Source organism: Rhopilema esculentum, chromosome 13, assembly GCF_057945365.1.
Source record: "Rhopilema esculentum isolate cy_ngs chromosome 13, ASM5794536v1, whole genome shotgun sequence".
NCBI classification, from domain to species: Eukaryota; Metazoa; Cnidaria; class Scyphozoa; order Rhizostomeae; family Rhizostomatidae; genus Rhopilema; species Rhopilema esculentum.
This window is the reverse complement of record NC_142827.1, coordinates 4,644,022-4,665,585: the sequence shown is the minus strand read 5'-3', so window position 1 is coordinate 4,665,585 and position 21,564 is coordinate 4,644,022. Positions and strand designations below refer to the sequence as shown.

Below are 21,564 nucleotides of genomic sequence, written 5' to 3'. Positions count from 1 at the left end.
GATAGAATCGAGATGCAGGGTAACTGAAACTGTAATAGCAGTAGACAGCAGCCACTGAGCGCTTGACCTGAACTGCCATAACTTTCGATAACTCTGCCGAGGCCTAGCAACCAGTACCTGCAACTTTCCAGCCATGCTATGACAACAGTAAGCAACGGTCGAAATCATGACCATAATCAGCGTCCGGCCATTTGACGGTAGGACTATGTCCTTTATTAGCGGGTTTTAAATAAGTTACACTTTCGCAGAATAGTTCACTTCTCTACAGAGAAAACGCGTACAAACAACGCGTGAGTCTTGCTGCAAAATATGACATGACCCTAGCTGCATCACTGTACTTAAACAAATATGCCAGGAAAAGGCCACCTAGATAATACCACAAGGTGATTAGCAAATAGCTAAGGTAACATGATATCCACAGCCTACTAAGGATATACGTGTGGGACCACCCGATTCTAGGAAAGGGGAATCTGCGCACTTTCCCCGCGGGTATTAACTCGAATTAAACGATTAATTCCCATTATATATTTCCTAGCGTAGAGTTTTCGATCTATGTTCTGACATTTTAAACTCTGAAGAGTGTCAGATGAAAAGCTTTAGTTTACTGAATGTTTGATTTTTTCAAAGCCATTTTCAAGTTTTGTACCACCAAAATATTCTTTATCATTTATTTGGGAATCTAGACATGTGCGTTTTTTGTTTACCTGGCTTTAGTCAAAAGAGAATTTTGCGTCGGCTTAATGAAATCTTTGCAGATTATATTTTTTCAACGACTCAAAAATGGCTTGTGATGCTACTAAGCAACATTAGGCCAATAATTACGAATATTTTCTAATCTCTCATCTTCAGTCGCATTTCTATTTGGAGGAAAAAACTTGCCAGGTAAACTTATTTTTTACAACTTACCTAACAAGAGTGGCCTGGTGGGCAAAAAAAACTTTCTTTATCTCTGTGCTGTTAAATAAAAACCTATGTTTTTTATTTGCTCACTGACTAATTTTTGAGCTCCACTGAAGCTAAAAAAACTAAATTTTACCATCATCTGATAGTTTCACATTGTTTTAGAGAAAGATCAACAATCATAGCAAGACAACCTAATGAAATTTTTTATAAGATTGCACAGAAATAAAATCTTTAATAACTGTTTGGGATGCATGTCCATATAAATGTCCCAAACCGAAACCACAATGTAGTTCAGTCCAGTCAGTAGAGCTGGTCCGTAAATTTGCATCACCAAATTCCCACAATCCTTTGTAGGCTTGAAGACAAATTCATGCGTTTCAAAGACGATCGTTCTCTGAGAAAAAGATACATCACGTAAGTAGTGGAAATTTTGTGAAGATTAAAAATCCCTTTACATCATCTTTTAGCTGAAATCGAAGTGGGTTAATTTAGAATTTAATCTTAGAACTGTTTATACGGTCCCTTTTTATCTCTGTATAACATGCATCTTACCTCTTTTTAACATGTTTTCAGGATATTCTTCATCGTGGTTGAATTACCTTGACACACATCATGCCTTTTATTTAACTGTCAGAAAGAGTGCAAATTCAAATAACTGTACTGCTTCTCGCGCCTAGGAAACTATAGATTGTATGATTTTATTAGACTTCATGTATATCGTAGTTTCTCAGTATTTTAGAGACCTTCCCGCTGTTTCATGTTTAACGGGCCTAAGTCTTCTAATAGTAGCTCGTGTAGATTGGCCTTTCTCAAATGATGTTTGAATAAAGAATTCCCAAGTTTATTGTAAATTAGGTTCATATGTAGTCCCATTACCCTACAGTTTCAGAGAAGTTTACTGCGACCCGCAAGTGCGCATTCATGTGCGTCTTTTTAGGCCCAAGAATCTGAATGAAAAGATCTGCGTAGTTCGTTTGAGATGATGTTGTGTAGATTATTTTTGGTACGAAAAATTTAAGAGTTGACTAAAATCGTTAACATTTTTTATTTTAGCAATGGCAGACGCAGCAGCAGGATCAGCCGGTGGTGGACGAGGTGGGTTTAGGGGTGGTTTTGGGAGAGGTGGACGAGGAGGCAGAGGGAGAGGCCGTGGTAGAGGTCGAGGGAGGGGAAAGCAAGAGGAAAAAGAATGGCAGCCAGTAACAAAACTCGGAAGACTGGTAAAAGATGGTAAGATCAAGTCCCTTGAGGAGATTTACCTCTATTCATTGCCCATCAAGGAGTTCGAAATCATTGACAATTTCCTTGGTGCAGCTTTGAAAGATGAGGTTCTGAAAATCATGCCTGTCCAGAAGCAAACACGTGCTGGACAGAGAACACGCTTCAAGGCATTTGTTGCCATTGGTGACTATAATGGACATGTTGGTCTTGGTGTAAAATGCTCCAAAGAAGTTGCCACAGCAATACGTGGTGCCATAATTGCCGCCAAATTGTCAATTATTCCAGTCAGACGAGGATATTGGGGTAACAAAATTGGAAAGCCCCACACTGTACCCTGCAAGGTAAAGAAATTTAGTGAGAGTTTCACATGAGCCATTTTCTTTGTTTTATGTAGCCCTGCGAGGAGCTTAAGATGTACTATATTTGTTCTACCTTTCTTCCCTGACTCAGCTTTGTAGATTCTCAATAAGTTCAACACTTTTAGTTGATAATCTGAACATACTTTGTTCAGAATACCTTTGAAGTTTGAAGATAACATTTTAGGCCACAATTTCTGTTGTATGATTGCACAAAAGGTAGTAAGGTCTTAACTGCTTGTCATTGTATGATGAAAACACGACGGTCTTCATAGATCTTCACAAAGATGAGGCACTGATGACACCAGAACAAAATCTGACAATGGCACTTAAGATATGTACTTACACCAAAGACTTTAAATCTTTTAAAGTGGATAAAGACATGCATTTTTTATTCCAGGTCACAGGTAAATGTGGGTCTGTTACAGTACGTTTGATCCCAGCTCCCCGTGGTACTGGTATTGTTGCAGCTGGAGTGCCAAAGAAGCTACTTCAGATGGCAGGTGTTGAGGATTGCTACACATCTGCTTGTGGAACAACAGCTACTGTTGGAAATTTTGGTAAGAATGCTTTTCCTGCTCGAATATAATGACCAGGTTCCCTAAAAGCACCCTTCTATAGTGGAAACAATTGTTCTCTACAATGATAGTTGTGGCTGTCACTGGGAAAAGATAAATTTCTTCCTTTGGGTGAAGTTTGGTATGAGCTAGACTCAGTGACCGTTAACTTCAATCAAGGATGAAACAAATATTCATATGTATATATGCTGAATGTTTTAAATGTATGCATGTTTGTATGTATTTGTGTAAACTAGCTTGTATTTCAGGGTTGTGAAAATAGTAGATTCCAAGAATGTTTCCTGTCTCAAGAACAGATCCTTTGTTGCATGTTTTTAACATTTGTATTCTGTTCATCTTGTCATTCTTCCAGTCACCAATTTCCTCCTACATAGATACATCTAAAAAGAATCTATAAAACACTAAAAAGAAAGTATAAAACACTTGTTGAGCCCAATTAGTAGCTTGCTGTTTTCTGGAATGTATAAAAAAAAATTTGATTATCACTGCTTTGTTATTCCTGTAATAATTGCCTCTAAAATATGCTGTTTATATTCAAACTTTTTTGGCTCTGTCACAAAATTGTTTTTCTGTCTACAGCCAAAGCAACTTACATGGCAATATCAAGAACATACTCATATCTGACACCAGATATGTGGAAAGAAACTCAGTTTGGTAAATCTCCCTACCAAGAGTTTACTGACCATCTTGCAAAAAGTCATGTTCCAGGAGGTCGCATGGCTGCACCTGTCTCAAGTGGACCCTAGAAGGGACTATGATTAATCTTTGAAAGTTGGCAATGTTAATTACTGTAAAATTATGGTTAGATGGGAAAACAATTGAAATTAAATGCTTTGGTGTTTCTTGAAGTCTAGTACCTTCTTCTTTTTAAAATAAATTTTATGTGCTAACAATCTTAAAGGTCTGCATTGAAAGTTCTGAATTCAATATTTGTATGCAGTCAGTTTCAAATCATGCATCTACCAGGGAAAAAAAACAATCAAACCACAGGACCAATGGTTCCAAAAAATACTATGTGTCTTAGAAGAAAAAACACACAAAAGCCAGACAGAATTTATTTAGAAAGATACTAAACTCTAGCAATAAAGGATGCACAAAATCAAGAAAGGAAAATTAAAAATGACTAATTAGGACAGCAATGGTCAGGCAATTGTGATATTAATAAAGCAGAGATAACCGGAACAAGTGTAACATGTTGAACAAAATGCTTGGGTAATGTAAAAATTTTCTGCAAAGATCGGTCAACAAACTTAGGTGTAGGAGAATCCCCTGGCCCCCCAAACAGACAAAATTTATCGAATTTAATGCCCATTAGGAGAGTTGTCTCAATGAAGCAATAATATTTGTGAAAGACCCATGCTTAGCCCCCCTAAACACTTGACACGCCCATATGTATAAATGTATTGAGCTAACGGAAATGCAATCAAAATAATCGATTTTGCTGCTTTGAAAACTAGACGAGCATATGAATAAGGGATAGGTTGATGACATGTTCCCTACAAGGTTTGAAACAGATCAATGTTAGTTAGGACTAAAAGGATTGTATCCTTTTTGCTGGTGGAGAATGCTGACATAGACGAGGTAATTGCTAACATACCTAGAAGCCAAGTATAGATGAAATACCCCCAGATAGAAATCGAATTATAGATTACAATGTTATGATAAAATACATTGTAGTACTATATGTAGGGTCTACCGAGTGGGGAACGAGTAAAATGATCATGAGAATAATCAGGTGCAAAAATGCAAGCTCTACATACTCTTAAGGTCCTTACTAGAAGGGGGGACGCTTATTAATTTTTTCTGACCCCCCTCCCTGAGCTTATTTGGACCCCCTCCCGTTTATTAATTTTTATATGCAGTCATTCATATCCCTTATTTCATTTATCCTTTGATCTTTCTGTAGATGTGCAGGTGTGAAATTTCTGTAAAGTTTCTATTAAATGAAGAGGTTGCATCGTACAAAGGTTAACATAGAAAAGTAGTGACATCCTAAAAAAATTTATATATAGGCCTGACTGATGTACATAATGATAATTAGCCTGCTCATTTTAGTAATACAACAATGCATTATTACATGGTGATAATTGTCATTTTGCTATCGATTGTATTCAGAAGAAAATCTCATTTGACCCCAAGAAAGAATCATCAGGTGATTTTTCAGATTTTCACATTTCCGACCCCCGCACTTAGTAGGACCCCCACCCCCCGCTTATTTATTTTTTGAAAAATTTCTGACCCCCCCCCTTCTATTAAGGACCTTAGAGTAGATCACTATTGAGTTTAAGTAAAGACAAAATAATTGCTTTTTACTATGTAGTGAGCAGAAAGTACTGAAAAACTATGTATACACGATCGTGAAAGATATTCTAGCTTGCTCTAAAACTTTGATTAAAACTATTAGGCCTTAACCTGCTTTTAAATGTGAATTTTCTAAAACTTTAAGAAAGTCATCAAACTTTAACTTTGGCTTCCTTAAAAGCTTTTAGATCGGAACTTGCTAAAAACTCTAAGATTTTGAATAGTTAATCTTCTGGACAGTCGTCAATTAAAAAGAACAGGAACTGTAACCCAAGCGTAAAAAAATTGTACCAGCTTTGCACCTTTAGGGGTTAACTGTGACGTTCCGTAGAAAGGTGCGGTCCAAATCAAAAGATTCGAAACATTTTAAAAACATTTTTATCAATTAACCAGTCAAGGGACTATTGTTAGTGTCATGCACCATAATTATGTCTGATCGCTGAGGCTTCAACGTTGCTACTAGTATTCACTTCGTTTTGGTTTGAAACAGAGTCGATCTCTGGCTTCAAAAGATACTTCGTATTTACCCTAAAAAACCAGCTGGGTATAACTTACACAAATTTTCCATAGACTCATTTTATATATGCTTATTAAACAAAGTTAGATCAGGTTCCCGTGCAGAAATACTGAACCAAAGAAGCACCTCACATACAAACATTAGAAGCTCCAGTTTTGTAGAGAACGAAGAATAATTACACGTAAATGTAACAGCTCAAATTACGTGAAAAAGTAACAACGGCCTTTGCTTAGTCCTTCTTTTAACATACCGTAATGACTTGAATAAGCGTCCCCCTCAAATAAGAGCCCCCTCAAATTAGCGCCTACCCTAGAGGTGAAGTTATTGAATAAGCGCCCCCTAAAATAAGCGCCCAACCCTCGAACAAGTGCCCATCCTTCAACCTCCAGAAACGGGCGCTTATTCGAATTTTCAAGAAAACATAATTGGAAGGCAATTCAACAAGAAAGATTAATGAACAACACAATTTGCACCCAAATCCACTTTTTAAATAAGCGCCCGGGCGCTTATTCGAGGCATTACGGTAAAAACTATCATATAAAATCAAAATGTCCTGAAAATACATTTTTGTATATAATTGAAATAATGATACTGCTCTGTTATGAAAGAGTTATTATCGAAACCAAGAGATGAGGATATCGTTTAGTACATCTGGTATGAAGTTGTTGCCTTTGGCGATGCTTCGTGGTCTACCCGCGACCTTCTCGAGGAATTACAAAAAACAACCAGCGTTGTTTGTCCTATTTTATCGTGGCTGTAACATCTGTCCTTTATGTGAGTTTTCGCAGAAATTGGACGTGAGGGGTATACAATTTAAGTACTCGCAGCCTGGACAGCTAAACTCCTGCTTAGCGTAGAATAAGATACAGCCAACTACAGTGAGAGCAATAAGAATAGCCAGAGACACGATAACTTGGATTCTCTTTCGTCGAAGATCCCATGTGCCGAATGTGACGTAGGGAAGAAAGGCGAAAGCCGATAGAAATCCGTATATGAACCCGAATATATGAGCGAAATTGTCCACATATGGCAGGAGACCTGCCAGGAACAGAATCGATGCAATTAAGCTCATTTTAATGAGGGCCTTCACTGGGTGGGCGACAAGTTGCCAGCTTTGGAAAAGCTCCACAAACAAGCAAGCTATGACACCAAACAACGCACCAGATGGTCCTACCTGCAAACAAACAGGGAGGCTTGTAGAAAGAGAATGTTACTGTGTCTTTATTCGCTCAAAAAGTAACTGACAAGGAAATATAAGGAGATAAGAAACATTTTATAAGTTAGACGTTAGAATCAAGTTTTTTTAAATTAGGTTTGCTTCTGTTTATTCAAATGCTGAAAAAATGACTTGCCAAAGGCTTAAAGAACGAATTGGTGTTACTTATCACATGTTAATATAAACTGTGTGGAAATCTACAGGAAAACTTTCAAAACTGCTCTATCTTGCTCGATTATCAATAACATTAAAGTACTACAAGTGTTGGTTAATGCTCAAATAGAGTGCGATGCTCGTCGCGGTGACATCACGTCGCGTTACAATTCTAAATGATTGGAGATTCGGTGCAAAACTCCTTCACTTCTTCCCTATACATTTATGAGACAGAGAATTGCCTGTTTCCTTAGATTCCTATACCATATACATATCTTGCTTTTTCGAATTTCTGTGGATATTCCTAATATTACATTATGATTGGTTAGAAAATATCAGAACGTGGATCGATATAAAAACCAGTGAAAAAGGTTAAATTTTTTTCTAAAACAAACAAATGGTCCTTTGTCATAAAATATTCTTATAACAAGAGCTGCAATGTTTAATGTGGCGACTAAACAAAAATATTGGAATGATACGGGAATATCACGCTCTTTAAAATTTTGATAACTTTGAATGGTACTGAAAAGACACAACAACTTCGAAGTACCAATTTTGGCAACGTTGAGATATTCCAATTGACCAAAGATTCAAGACAGACAATGAAGCTTTTGCTCACCTCAACTTGATATGGAGTTAAGACCGAGCTCCAAAGATTACCGCCAATGCCTCCAGACAAGTAAATAACGGCGATCCGCGCCCAGCCCGCCATTTTCTCAATATCCCGCAATATGGTGAAGTTGAAGACTAGTGTGATGATGATATGGATAATCCTTTAACAATAAAGTATATGTTAATTCAAGTCTATACTTCGATTAGGAAATGCAGGGCAAATAAACAGCATATTTCTATGGCAGAGGGCATTTTCCTCGTGACCCTTCCAAACAGCCTAATTTTTATGTCAACCATTTTGGGGGTTTTTTGGATTCAATAGTTCATTCTTTGCTAATTTGCACCTCGGGTCTATATGGGGTTTTCTATAACCACACTGTCACTTAGAGCAGTATCCTCTAGAACCGATGCCTTTGGATAACAGGCACCACCAAACAACGAACATACGATTCTCTCCCATAATTTTACCCTGCGGACAAACATTATGATTAAAGAAAATGGTACCCTCCCTGCGACGGACTGTAACTCAACTCTCACAGGTGTCTTCCTCGAGAGAATTTCTCTGTTACATAAAGACATCCAGAACACGATCTTAGAAGGATTCGAGGCCCAAGCATATTAAAAGATCGTTGAACAGACCGTAGAAGGTTAATCCTATATAACCTTATTGGCGGGTATTGGAAAAGCAAATGAGATCCCTGTTGGTAAGCGTTGTTATGAAGAATTTAACAGTTTTCTGTAGAGACAGATGTCCAATTCATGGGAATTTTACGGTTGATGAAAGATATCTAGGCCAAGATCAAACAAGAAAATTGCAATGAAAACGTGCAGATGGAGATCTAAAGCAATTGATATTTGGAAAAGCAATTTACAAAAAAAAATAATTGGAGCATACATGGTTGTAAAAAAACAAAAAAAACCTACCCTGCATGAAGGAAAAGAGAAAGCCACAGGCGATACACTTGATCAGGAGTCTGAAGCTTCAGAAACGGAAGAAGTCCACACACAGAACTAAGGCAGTCAACCTGGAATTTGCAAATGAAATGCTATAGCACGCGGAGAGTAATTCTTAGCAAATAAAGTTATGATGGGGGATTAACTTTATACAATATCAGTTTAGTTCATATTTTGAAAAGTATGCTAAAATGTTACGACTCCGTGATGTAAGATTGCTAGATTCGGAAGATTTTGTACAATCATTTAGGCCATTCTTTTTGTTGGCAGAAAAGTAACAACAGAATGGCGTGAGCAGCAATACAGCAATAAATTTGATGCATAATGCAGTTAACATAAAAAACCTAGCAAGAAAAGTTGTGTCTAGAGGAACTGTAAACAAACATTCTCTTATTTTGGATCAGTTACAGATGTCCGAGAAATAGTTTCATCTAAAACAATAATTATATCGTCCATTCCGATGCCTCCACTGTAGACCATTCCTTTGTGCTACCTATAAATTTGCTAACGAAGGGTATGCGGATCACATTTCAGAAAAATCCTTCAGAAGATTATTATGAAGAGGAATGATAAGAAAATGGATATAATATTTAAGGCAAGTGGTCTTAAACAGAGTTCTTAATGTTAATAATTATGCAAAGTCTAGAAAAACTGCCAAGTGAAGTATACGTTTTGATTATAATGCACATTTTCAAGGTCAAGTATATTGCATTAAAGAGAGGTGTTGAAAGATGAGAGCATTGAAATTACCTGTGAGCATAGGGTTGCATGGGCATGGAATCTTCCACCAAGAAATTTACAGTGTTCACTACTCGTTATCAAGCACTTAGCTTGCGCGCCAACACAGCATGGTCTGCCTGTAATTTCGCAGCGGAGATGAGGGTAGTCTTGCTTATCCAGCGTCTGCAAATTCACGTTTCGCTTGCAAACCTGTAAAAAGCAAGGCCGGAATAAATATGAGCAATTGTTGCACAGGCCATTGAAGGTCAACGCCATAAAAACGTATTGATGAGCATTGGCAATAGCAATGAAAGGAGAAAATCTCCTCAAAAAGACCTTGGAACAACTCGCTGCTTAAGTGTTCATTTGAAACATTTAACAGTTAACAGTAGCTAAGACCGACACTGTAACCCCTCCCCCCAAAAAAGGCTGGTAGTAGAGTTAAACAACATAACTGTCTAACAGAAAACAATCGGCAAACAGCAAAATTCTTTACACTAAAAAACATTGTTTGGAGGGGCAGAAGGGTGGGTATGCTATTGACAACATGGCAAAATTAAGATCAGTGCAGATGCTCTTTGGCAAGGATTGTAGGTACCGTAAAAACTTGCATAAAAGAACCTGCCATTTCTGTAACAGGCTGAAATTGCTCCAACTCTTCTACATAGTGGTTTTTATATAGAAGGTGCTTGCCTGCTGGTTGTCAAATGGACCAACTTTCTTTTTTATGCGAACTTTTGCTGTGCACGAATAATGCACTTTAACTTTGCACATACAAATCAAGGCCAATACTTATATCAAAAATGTACATGCCAGTCAAGTCAAGTTTCTCAACTGAATGTAACTAATTGGTGACAGATCGTTCAAATGTTATATGCATGTGTAAATTATGAAATGTTGTCTTACTCACAGGCCATTTTGATATGTCATTTGGCGACCAAATATGCGGAGAAACTGATGCAGGATTTGTGCAAGCTCTGTAAAAAAGATTTTAATCAAAACATAAAAGGACTTTCTGTTTGCGATATCTAATGGGTAGCTATATGAAATTCATATCCTAGAAAAAACAAAAAAAACAACAAAATAGAATAGATTGTACCGACAATCTGTCTAAAAATTCCTCTGACCAAGATCATTGAATTATTGAATTTATCAAAGTATTGAGCTCGCTAAAGTGAAAGTATGACTAATTATTAGATTAAATGCTTCCGTATACTCATCGAAGCTAAGCCATTGTCATGCGCCATTAATAAAATGAAACAACGGCACCTTTTCATGTGCACTTTACAAACATGATTCAGAATCTAATGAATATCCGAAAATAATAGCAGATTGATCACGTCACCAGATCATACATTCAGAGTTTTCGGATTTTGGACATGTAGCCCATACCATCAAACTTAAATCTTTCATTGGAAATATCACAGGAATATACTTGATATTTCACCGTGTTCGTTCAGCTCATGTGGTCTATATTTTGAAAAATACTATAAATACATCTTACGACATGATCGCTAACTCGTGAATACAAATACAATTGGAAAATAGAATACGTATGCTTTCTGCGCCGAAATGAAATGGATCTACTTTCGGATCCATTTCACAAGTAAACCCGTCTGGATTTGGCCAAGTGTGATGGACTACGCTTACAAGGCCTTTGCTCATTAAAGATAATAAGCCCAGATAAGCGGTTCAATACAGGGTGATAGAACTGGACGCTAACAAGTGATACGGGGCAAAAATGATACATACTTGGGGTCCTGTCCACAAACTGCTTTTGATCTGCTCTTTGGGCTGTAATCCACGAATTTAGCAAATGACGTCTGATGAAATTAAAAGCAAAGAAAACATTTTTAAGCTTTCTTTATAACTTTCAGAATGCGAAGAAAACAGTAAAAAGTACAAGAAGAAATTGAAAATGGTTGTAAACAGATCTTTTGCACAGTGCTCAATTCCGTATATACAAAGCAGTACACACTTTCGTGTGCATAACAGGGCGGTTTTAAGTTGCTACAACCGGTTTCACCCTTATCATAAGCTTATCATCAACCAACTAGTCAGGAACGCAGAAAGCGTAGGGGGCTACGGGGGATTTAGCTCCCCTAATAATTTCTAAAATGTACCTAAAAACCATACAAAAAATCGCCATAAAATGCTCCGCGTTCCTCGACTAAAATAAAAAAATACAACTTTTGGACACAAGAAATTGTCTATAATCCTAGTTGCTATTTTCTCATTTTCTTGGCTTCTTTTACCAAGCTGATGTCTATTAAATATTTTGCTAGGCCTTGCGAAAAAGACTCTAGAGAAATGCAACGAGCAGCAATATCGCAGTCGTTGAAACTGCGGTTTTAAAGATTTTGACGGTGTCTATGAGCACCTAGATACAAAATAGACAAAAATATGCTTTTGTTCGAATTGCTTCTAAACAAAACCCGGAAATACTTTCTACTAATGAAAAAAACACAGTTCGCCAAAGTGGGTGAATTTAGGTTGAACTCAGGCATAAAAAACAAGAGAGGGACCAACGATAGTTACCACTCTGCCTAATCTCTGTTCTGTGACCTGGCTCCTTCTTTTAATTATTGCATTTACCCGGGGCTATCTACGTGCGGTTAGTAAAACAAAATGTGATCTTTTTAAATGTTTTGTATATTTCGAACAACGAATGGTATCTTCGTATACCCTAACGAGAAAAGTTTCTCGTGCAGTAGCGCAATGGAGTACGTAGATTCCCTTAGAAACGGCACCCAAAAATCAATATCATTGAACTGTTTCTCCCCATTTGAAAACGTCAATTCAACTTACCATGCAGTCTTCCCTCAAAGTCTGAATGCATCCCGTGTAATACGTTTGCACGCAGCAGCCAGTTCTGTTCTCAATCACTTTCTCTGCATCGAGAGTTCTAAACAACAGTTTGTCTCGTCTCATACATGGGGCATACTTGGCACCCAAACGAATCAAATCCTCCTGGCTAGGCCCAATCCAGAAATTCTCAAATACCAATTTAGCTATAACCTCGACCTGCGTTTTTCCATTTCTGCTCACTGTTACCTGAAAAATGATGAAAATAAAATTCAACCTGAAGAAACAAGCATTTAACTTAAAGGACAAGTGACACGCTTTTGGCGCCAAATTTTTTTCTTCTTTTAACTTAAAGTAAAATGCTGAATGAGAGTGTTGTTGAAATATTTTTCCTTTCTGATTTCATTTTCCTACTTAAAAACCCTTTTCAAATTATGGCGGGAAATGAATCATGTGACACCTTGACGTATATTGTGATAATTTGTTATTGCTGCTACTTGTATACAGTGCAATATTAACTTTTACAACACGCTTCTAAACGAATTCAGTTCGTCTGGACCTGTTGTGTCGTGTTTCGTAAACTCTCTACTAATGGCAGGAAAATTCTGAGTTATCGAAATGTACGTCATAGGGTCACGTGATAAAAAGGAAAATTGCACCCACTGCGCCCCCTGATTAGAATTTTTTGTTCTAAACCAGGAAAAACTTATTTCTAAATGATGATCTATAAGTTAATGAAAAGAAAAAAGAAAAGATCAGGTGAAAAGTGTGTCACTTGTCCTTTAACTAATATCTTTAGGTTATTTGCCTACCTAACTGGACATTTTCTCAACAAACACCTAAACATTGTATAACACTTATTAGGGTTCAAGTAGGAGTAGGAGGAGGTCCACCTGCTAAGATTTCAGTAGAAAAAAGTGACGGACGAGAAATTTTTGAACTAATAGCAAATTTCATAAATAGCAGTAGCTCTACAGCTACAAATATTTTTGGCCATTAGAAGAACAGATTTGGCCAAAATAGTAATTTCGAAATACAAACCTTTTCTTGAACTGTTTTCTTTGAAGTACCCACTGGAGCAAAACTATATACTGACACCATTACTATCAAGATCACAACTTGTAAAAATGAGACCCAGTAAGTGAAAAATGGCCTAAAAAATCAAAGTAAACCATATTTAAACCACAGGTTCTCGAAATTTATGAAGCAAACGATTGGTAACCAAAAAATTACGATTTCGGTTTAAAATAGGTAACACAAATAGCGATAGCCCTTTTAAACTTAGATAAACGAAAGTTTGGGAAGCGAGTATATATATAGACATTGTAAACTTTTTATCAGTCACGACGTTTAATACTACAAAGAGTGCCAGGCAAACAAAACATATAAATCTTCTGCTTTAGGCAATATACTCTCTGTAGAGCCACGGTTTTTCGTATACATATGAATTTAATTAACTGCACTTAGTTATAACAAACATACAACAAAACATAATCATACAAGGAAATATATTTTTAAAAGCTTTACTACAACTGACCAACTAATAAATTGATAAAGCTAACCTGTGATCAGAAATTTCTTCAAGCTGCTTCGCAACTGTACTTGACAATCTGCTCTTCTTCAACTTTCTATTCAACCATCTTCCTGCCAACCCAAGCCCAAAACGCCGTGTCGCCTTCTTTGGTTTCTTCTTAATAACTGGCCTATGCTGCATGCGGTGTCTCCGTTCACTTGGCGTCCTGATCACGTGAGTCTGCACTGCTTTGATTCCCAACTGCTTTGCGACTATTTCCTTATCTCTCTCTGTTGCTTTTTCCTTCTGCTGTCGCTTCCACCCAGCTCCTCTGTTGATAAGATCATAGCAATGATAGAAAGCATTAAGAAAAGCCTGTATAAAGAAAAAATAAAAGAAATGGTAAACTTGAGCAGTACAACTTGATTGACCATTATTTAGAAAGAAGGTAAGGTCTGTAAAGGAGGATGGTCGAAGACTCTTCCCTTCCATAGTTTAAAAAATCCCTACAATAAATGCATATAGATCTTAGAAATACCTCCTAAGGATCTGCTGATGGTATCATTCGATCCCCACATTATATTACCTAAACGTAATCCAAATTATATACTTGGCAGCTTCCAAGTGAGCTCTGAAGATCCACAAACACAATCAATCTAAATCACCGATCCTTATATAGCTTAATCTTTCAGTCATTCAAAATGTTAAGAAAACTAAGAGGCAGTTCATAACCAACTTACAAAGCGGGTGACGCTGCTCTTTCTGGTATTTCGGGAGGAGCAGGGAGTTCATCTTGAAGGACCTCTGGCTCCTCTTGGATAACGTCGTGAATTTCGTGATGGAAGTCGAAGAAAACACTATCACGCAAGTCTTGTGACATTGGGGAAGTCACGTCAAAGTCAACATCATCTCCTTCAACTGTGGCTAGATCTTTAGGTGCAAAACTGCGTCCACTGAAGACGTCATGAGTACGATCGTTTGGCTGATAAAACAAGGAGCGATACATCAATGACAAAACATTCTAATGCTTAAAACAATACAAAGGCTCACTCTTAAGATAGGAGAAGAAGTGAAGCACTAGGACAACATGTAACTCAAATTCAATATGGCATAATCCTTATTGGAGAAGTGCTCATAGCCATAATTGTAAATTCACCAACATTGCTGTTTAACAGTGAAAAGACTAAAATCTCAATTTCCTAATAGATCTGCAAAAGGAGCTGGGCCTTCACTATACGGGAATTGGAGGTTACAATCTTTTAAAAAAATTTCTTGCAATACAAGGAATTTTTCGGACATCTAGAGGTGCTTAGTTAGCAAATTTAAAAATTGCCAGCAAATAAATGTTGGTTCAGCATCTTTGTCAGCAAATACGACCTAGAAAAACCCCCTGGAGCACAATACCTAGTGATGGCCCTGAATAAGTTGCAATGTAACTGCTGTTTTAAGAAGCTCTTAAATAGTCTTCTAAAAAGGGCTGATATAGAAACAAAAGCTAAAGCATTGGCGGAAATACACACAACACTGAATCAAAAATGGTTAAACCTTCACAGAACGTTCTCAATCAACTATTTTTAAACACTTCAATATGATATAACCATTTTTTTTATTGTGAAAAGTGCATTATACCTTTGTACTTAGCCTCCTTTTCAATCCATTAAAGACCATACTTGGGACGGATTCTCGTTTGCTTAGTCTTGATTTCATCATTGGTCCCATACTAACAATACTTCTCCTTGGCGTGCCTGTGTCTGTCACTTCATCGTCACATTCAAAATCAATCAAATCATCTTTCATCTTCCCATATCGTTTGCTACAATGGCGAATCCTTCGTTCTTGCCATTTCTGTCTTTGAAGTTCTTGTTCTAAATCCAGTCCAAAAAATACTAGTGTATTCTTTGCAATACTCCTGAAATGTCAAGCATGCGGACAAGGCTTTACTCATTGATAACAAATTCATCAAATCCAATAAAACAAATCCAACATGTTCAGGGCCGTCGACAGACGGGCCGGGCCCCAGGGCTGGGACTGTCATGGGGCCCCACAGTCGAAGGCTGCAAAAACCTTTTTTGGATTACGCCCTTAGAAATGCAGTTAGATGGACTGTAAAAGGCATGAATTTTGAAATCAACGCCACTGAAACACTTGAATTTGTATTTTAAGGTCTTTAACAGAACATGTAATTAGTGACTATATAAAACAAATCATTAAAACAAATCAGCTTAAAAATCAGAGTTAATTTAATGTTTAAAAAACTGCTTTTCTTGCTTTCCTCATGGCGAAATCCTTAATCTTTTCCCACAATCGTTTCCAGCTGTCGTTCGCTCCCCAACCATCAGGAGAAGCCAATTTTGATTTTGAACTATTATTAATAGTGTGCTTGGCAAACAATAGAGTGCAGCCTTTGTAGGACTGAAAACAAGCCAGCTTCTTCTTACTACCTCCCAATTTTGCTGCTTTACATTAAGGACCGTTGTTGGAAATTTGTGGCCGTCGCAATCTTTGGGAAACTCTGGAGGATGAGGCAAATGACCAGTTCTAACAACCTTTTCTAACTCCTTTATCGTTGGAAATCCGGTCAATGTGCCGATATCAAAACTAGATGATCCACTATGGACAGTATCTTGATTTAATGACGGATCAGTAGTGCTTTCTCTACTTTCTGGGGTGTCATGGTCTACCGAAGCAGCCAAGCCGTTTGTGTCTTCTTCTTCTTCAGCGGTGCTTTGAACAGAGCTTTCACCAGGTTTATTTAAAGTTGAATCACCTTCCTTGTCTCTTTTGTAAGCACCTACCTCAAACAATGTGCGAGAGGCTTTCTTTGCTTCTTTTTCTCGCATCTTTTTCCTGCCTTTTCTGAGCACCAGACTTGTGCCTGTAAGATGACATCGCAGGGGTTGGTTGGATCGTGATCCCGCTTAGTGATTTTGATAAAGACTTTTATAGCGTTTGGATTTGTCTTGGTTCTTCGCATGTGCTTTTTCTCTGGTGTACGCCGTGAATGGAAGATTTAGTTTTACGTTTATAGGAAGTCCACACAAGGAATAACTAAAACATTTGACCTAAAAGTAGATATATGTAAGTGCAATCGAATTTTATGGCTTTCGGAGAAGTATATTGTGATCGTATCGTCAATGTTTTAATTATAACCTTAACAAAAAAGGTCCTCATCATAGACCAGCTTGTTGATCCCTTGTTGAAAGAATGAATTTCGAATATCAATCGGGTCATGGGCCCGCCCTGCCAATGCTGCTAATTGAAAACTCATAGCCAAAAATACATACCTTATTTTCTACGGGCCCCTCAAGGCCCCGGGCCCCCTGGTAACTACCCCGGTTACCCCCCCGTCTCGACGGTCCTGAACATGTTTCTAAGAGACATAAGAATGGTGCTGATTTATTTTCCTAATGCAGTAGAAAGCACAAAGAAACTTTAGCACTCACATCTATTTGTAGCCTGTTTAGTGATCTCACAACATTTGTTGTCAATGTTCAAGTTAAATGCAAAACATAAACTGTACATGTCAAAAAAATCTTATCAACAAGGAATATGTAAGTAGGATATGATACTCTTGGTAGAGAATATTAGCTGACGGTTGATCCTAGACTAAATTGCTGGGTTACTCCCCCTTCATTATACGAGGGTTCAACTTAATTTACAAAACCATATTTTCACTTTTTGCAGGAAAAAATTAGATGAACTTGTAAATCCTTAAAAGATTGACATGCATGTTAATGTAGATTGCAACAGAATGTCTATGATAAAATTGTTTAAACTTACTTTCTGACAGATCTTGCTCTGCTCATTCTCTTTTTTGAGGGTCCACTAGGTAAGCTTTCTTGACTGCCGGTAATATTTGGTGGTGCCACCGAATCACTTGATGTCTTCCTTGGGTCATTTGGTCTTTGTTGTGTAGGCACACAAGATAGTGATACAAGTCTAAAACAAAGTATATGATCAAAGTAGATTATAATTTTGCGCATAAATGGCTCAAAAGGCTAAAGATTCTGCCACTAGAGTGTCAAGTATAGAGATGGATTTTACTGCCTGATCCTGAGATGCAGTAACTATTGTGGGTTCTTAAATCTTTGATGTAACCTAGCTGTATATGGTTTTCCTAATGGCAAAATACGTGGGTGCTGGATACCTTATGGTTTTTAGAATTTGTGACAAACATCACCATAGTGGTTACCAGATTGACAAAACTGAAAGGTTGCAATTATAGGACTTCAGCTGTAGCTGTACTGGTATGACCTAAAAGGATTAATCAATTCTATAGCTACATAGTTAGGGTTACAAAGTCAGATAATAATAGACTGTTTCACTGGACACATATGAGCACAGTTGATGTCTAGAAAATTCAGAATGCAAGGACTGCACCAATCAAATGGTTTGACTGTGCTGCATCAGTGGGACCAATTTATTTCAAATCTGAGGTGCTCTCCAATTGCTTTTAACATAAAAATTAAAATTGATGTTCAGAAACTAATGAAAAAAGTAAATTTTTTTAAAAGTCCTGAACAAACTTTAAGTTTGCATTTGGTCATGTTCAATTACAAGGGCAAGTATTCCTTTAAAGTAAGTGTTTCTTAGAAATTTTGAATGCTGAATCACATAGACAAGAACTCAAACATTATAACATATATAAAATCATTAACATTAAAAAAATGTCAACAAAACTCATGATAAAGAGTCTTTTTATGCTTGAAAATTTCTCTTGCCAGAAAGGTGCTTTACTTGATTGACACACAGGCATGTAACAGACTGAACCTAATCCATAATTAATTTTGCCACACTGCTCTTTAATTGCAACAGACAACACCCTTAATTTACTTTTAGTTTCTCTTTGATTAATTCTAGAGGCCAACAACGCTAGAACTTTGTATCGATCTGTTTTTATATGAGTGGTTATGTTAAGCAATCATATCAAGCATATAGCAACGCATTATTTAAGCAATATCAAGCAGGCACTCTGTAGCAAGGTTAGGAGAATATGGGGGTTAACCTAGGAAACGGATAAGCAAGCGAAAAAAGAGTTAACGAATGCATACTTGCGACTTTCTTTGCTTTCATCTCCATCTCTGTCTCTTTTCTGTCTTGTCGAAACCTCACCAAGCTCGACATCACTTTTTGTCCCTGCCCCTCGGTTGTCCATACCTCTTCGCTTTTTACAAGGCAGGGGAGGTGCACAAGTAGGCCAGTTATTTAACGACTCTAAGGATTCTGTAGTTGACTGGTATAAGTTCGACATCTCGAAGCCGCAGTAAATTCAGCGTGTTAAATTATCATGCAATATTTATTATTCATTTGTCATCAACTGTTCAAAGCAGATACCTGCTCGATCCGTTGCCAGTGATACACTGTTAATTGGCCGCCATAACATAGTAATTCCTGATTGAATCATAAACATTCCATTGCAGCCAGCCTCGCAGTTCACTGCGCAGGAAGCCGCAGGAGATCACGTGGCCCAGAAGGTATGGTTTTGAACAGGGGAGAGTTTGGATTGGATTATTGCCGTAATGATGGATCACAACCTATTCTTGGATTCCTGGATACATATAGCAACGCATTATTTATACCATACGGATTTCGAAACCGAGAGCTATCTTCGCCGATTTCGAAACATTATATATCTAGAATCGTTTGCATATGCACCTAGCCAACTTGTTTGCATGCCTTCTTGTATTGGGAACTGATTTTAAAAACTTTTCGGTACCGTCTTCTAACAGACCTCAGTTAAATCAATCACAATGATTACGTTCTGTGCAATAACTGAATGTGTCTTTATTTCAGGCTATCAAGAGTGATCACGCATCTTGATAAAAACTCAAAGGTCGATTCGCAAAAAAAGGCACGACTGTTAGTGAGAAAATTATGCAAATTGTCATGGAAGCGTGAAACTTGGTAGAAATGCACAGTTTGATACGCTATAACGGTAGGTTGCAGACCCTCTCGAAAAATGCCCTAAATGCTATTTTCGACTTGGGTAGTGGCCCGATTGGGGTGTTCCAGTATCGTAAATTCTCTTTTTAGCCCCCCTCTCAATTAAGCCTCAAGTCTCTTATTAGCCCCCCTTTTCAGAAGGAAAAATTTAATTATCCCCCTTCTCAATTTAGCCTCCTCCCCAAATTTTCACTGATGCTGAAATAAGTAAACTTCACAAAATACAGAGATTTTCATTTTATTCATTGGTCGTTCAATACTTCGCATCAAATCAAAATTCACACCATGTCTCTTCTAGTCACGACAGATCCGAAGACAAAGATTTAATTTGCATTAATCACGGGCCATGTGAGGCCATGTGAGGGCCAAAACTACAGGCCATTGGTACTCCGAGGGATGAACTCGACCTTTTCGAATGCTCGATTTCAGAAGGCGACATACCCTGGGTACCAGACTCACTATATATGAAATAAAATAGAGAGTCTGGCCTAGTGCGCCCCATTCTCGTTCTGGTGTGCAGATATTAACCAATCAGGAGCGAGTGTACAGATTTCTGTACGTTCAAAGGTCAGAGCGAAACAATAAACTTAGCTCTGGTGTAAAACATTGAACAGAACAGAACATAAATAAATGCTAGCCAACTTAACGATTGAGTTTGAAGATGTTGTTAAAACTGTACTCAAAGAATATTTTCCGCATGTTGTGGAACTGAACACAGAACAGCATTGAAAGCCTTGTTTGTAGAGAGAAGAGACACCTTCGCCATATTGCCAACTGGCTTTGGAAAGTCTCTGATATTTCAGGCTGTGCCTCTCGTTGCAAAGAAATTAGGCCTTGTAGTGAAATGCAGTAGATAAAAAACACCGCAAGGCGCTGAGAACAAACAACAACAAACACAGTAAATCAGTTATAGCTAATATTTCGCCCGGCATACGGGGCTTCGCTTGTCGTATTGGCCATATTTGCTGTGGTGACCTTCCAATGTGGTGATTCTAACCGCCGCAGTGTCCAAGCGCGCTGCCTTCACAGTGAGGAAGTAGACTTTGAAAGTACACACAATTTATGAGGAAACTTACAAAAGACTTATTTTAAGTTGTATACGAAATTTGATAATGATTAACATTTAATAACTGCATTGTGCTAACTTTAATTTCATGCGTCGCACATGTTTTTGGTGCCAAATGGCGTTTTAAACCTGATTTCATTGTTATCTTGAGGCAGAAAAGTCTATTACCACTGTATTAAAAATGTCGACTTTAAAGAACTTAATAAAACACATTTGCTTTAAGATTTCCCAAAACTCCTCTGACTACTGAGTTTCTTTGTTATTTATCTGACAGTCTTGTTTCACAGGCCTAGTCTGTTAAATAGACTTCAGTTCTTTCAAGTAAGTTCACCAGAACGAGAATGGGGCGCACTAGACCAGACTCTCTATTATTTTATATAGTGAGTCTGGTACCCAGGGTAAAGGCGACATGGCCCAAGAAGACATTTTAGAATAAATAATTGATGACGATGACAATATAATTGATATAGAAGGCTGATTTGATGTCTTTTTCGCAAAAAAAATTAGTTTACCACTATAAATGATTTTCTTATCGAGCAGAATCCTGGTCCTTCCCCTCGATGTGACCACGTCTTTTTATCCCTATTGATACACTTGCTCACTCTTCTCTGCTTCTGATAAATCTTGCTGTGTCAACTCTTGCAGTAAAATAATACCACTATGGCATAAGAATGCTCGCTCTAAATTTCGAGTCTAGTGCAACGGG

At 37.6% G+C, this 21,564-nt stretch overlaps 2 protein-coding genes across 2 annotated transcripts; one reads left to right on the top strand and one right to left on the bottom strand.

Annotated features, from left to right (window-relative positions):
- Positions 1-1,259: 1,259 nt before the first annotated feature.
- On the top strand, positions 1,260-3,887 carry LOC135691719 (small ribosomal subunit protein uS5). Its single transcript, XM_065209673.2, has 4 exons — positions 1,260-1,317; positions 1,957-2,465; positions 2,881-3,040; positions 3,638-3,887. Exons 2-4 carry the CDS (start codon positions 1,959-1,961, stop codon positions 3,802-3,804), a joined length of 834 nt encoding a protein of 277 aa, XP_065065745.1. The 5' UTR covers positions 1,260-1,317; positions 1,957-1,958; the 3' UTR covers positions 3,805-3,887.
- On the bottom strand, positions 3,637-19,277 carry LOC135691718 (inactive rhomboid protein 1-like). The gene is made up of 13 exons (XM_065209672.2): positions 18,901-19,277; positions 17,630-17,788; positions 15,479-15,758; positions 14,590-14,831; positions 13,899-14,180; positions 13,378-13,489; positions 12,340-12,585; positions 11,284-11,354; positions 10,442-10,508; positions 9,562-9,741; positions 8,782-8,882; positions 7,865-8,018; positions 3,637-7,050 (listed from the first exon to the last, which is right to left on the bottom strand). The coding sequence occupies exons 1-13, from the start codon at positions 19,098-19,100 to the stop codon at positions 6,622-6,624; spliced, it is 2,523 nt and encodes an 840-aa protein (XP_065065744.2). The 5' UTR covers positions 19,101-19,277; the 3' UTR covers positions 3,637-6,621.
- Between the last annotated feature and the right edge of the window lie 2,287 nt (positions 19,278-21,564).

Excerpts from the sequence above, each read along its gene's own strand:
- LOC135691718 (XM_065209672.2), bottom strand. The coding sequence starts at position 19,100 with ATGTCGAACTTATACCAGTCAACTACAGAATCCTTAGAGTCGTTAAAT. Across the intron at positions 13,490-13,898 it reads GAAGAAATTTCTGATCACAG|GCCATTTTTCACTTACTGGG; the intron begins GTTAGCTTTATC and ends TTGATTTTTTAG. Across the intron at positions 7,051-7,864 it reads TAACTCCATATCAAGTTGAG|GTAGGACCATCTGGTGCGTT; the intron begins GTGAGCAAAAGC and ends GTTTGTTTGCAG.
- LOC135691719 (XM_065209673.2), top strand. The coding sequence starts at position 1,959 with ATGGCAGACGCAGCAGCAGGATCAGCCGGTGGTGGACGAGGTGGGTTT. Across the intron at positions 2,466-2,880 it reads CCCACACTGTACCCTGCAAG|GTCACAGGTAAATGTGGGTC; the intron begins GTAAAGAAATTT and ends TTTTTATTCCAG. Across the intron at positions 3,041-3,637 it reads AGCTACTGTTGGAAATTTTG|CCAAAGCAACTTACATGGCA; the intron begins GTAAGAATGCTT and ends TTCTGTCTACAG.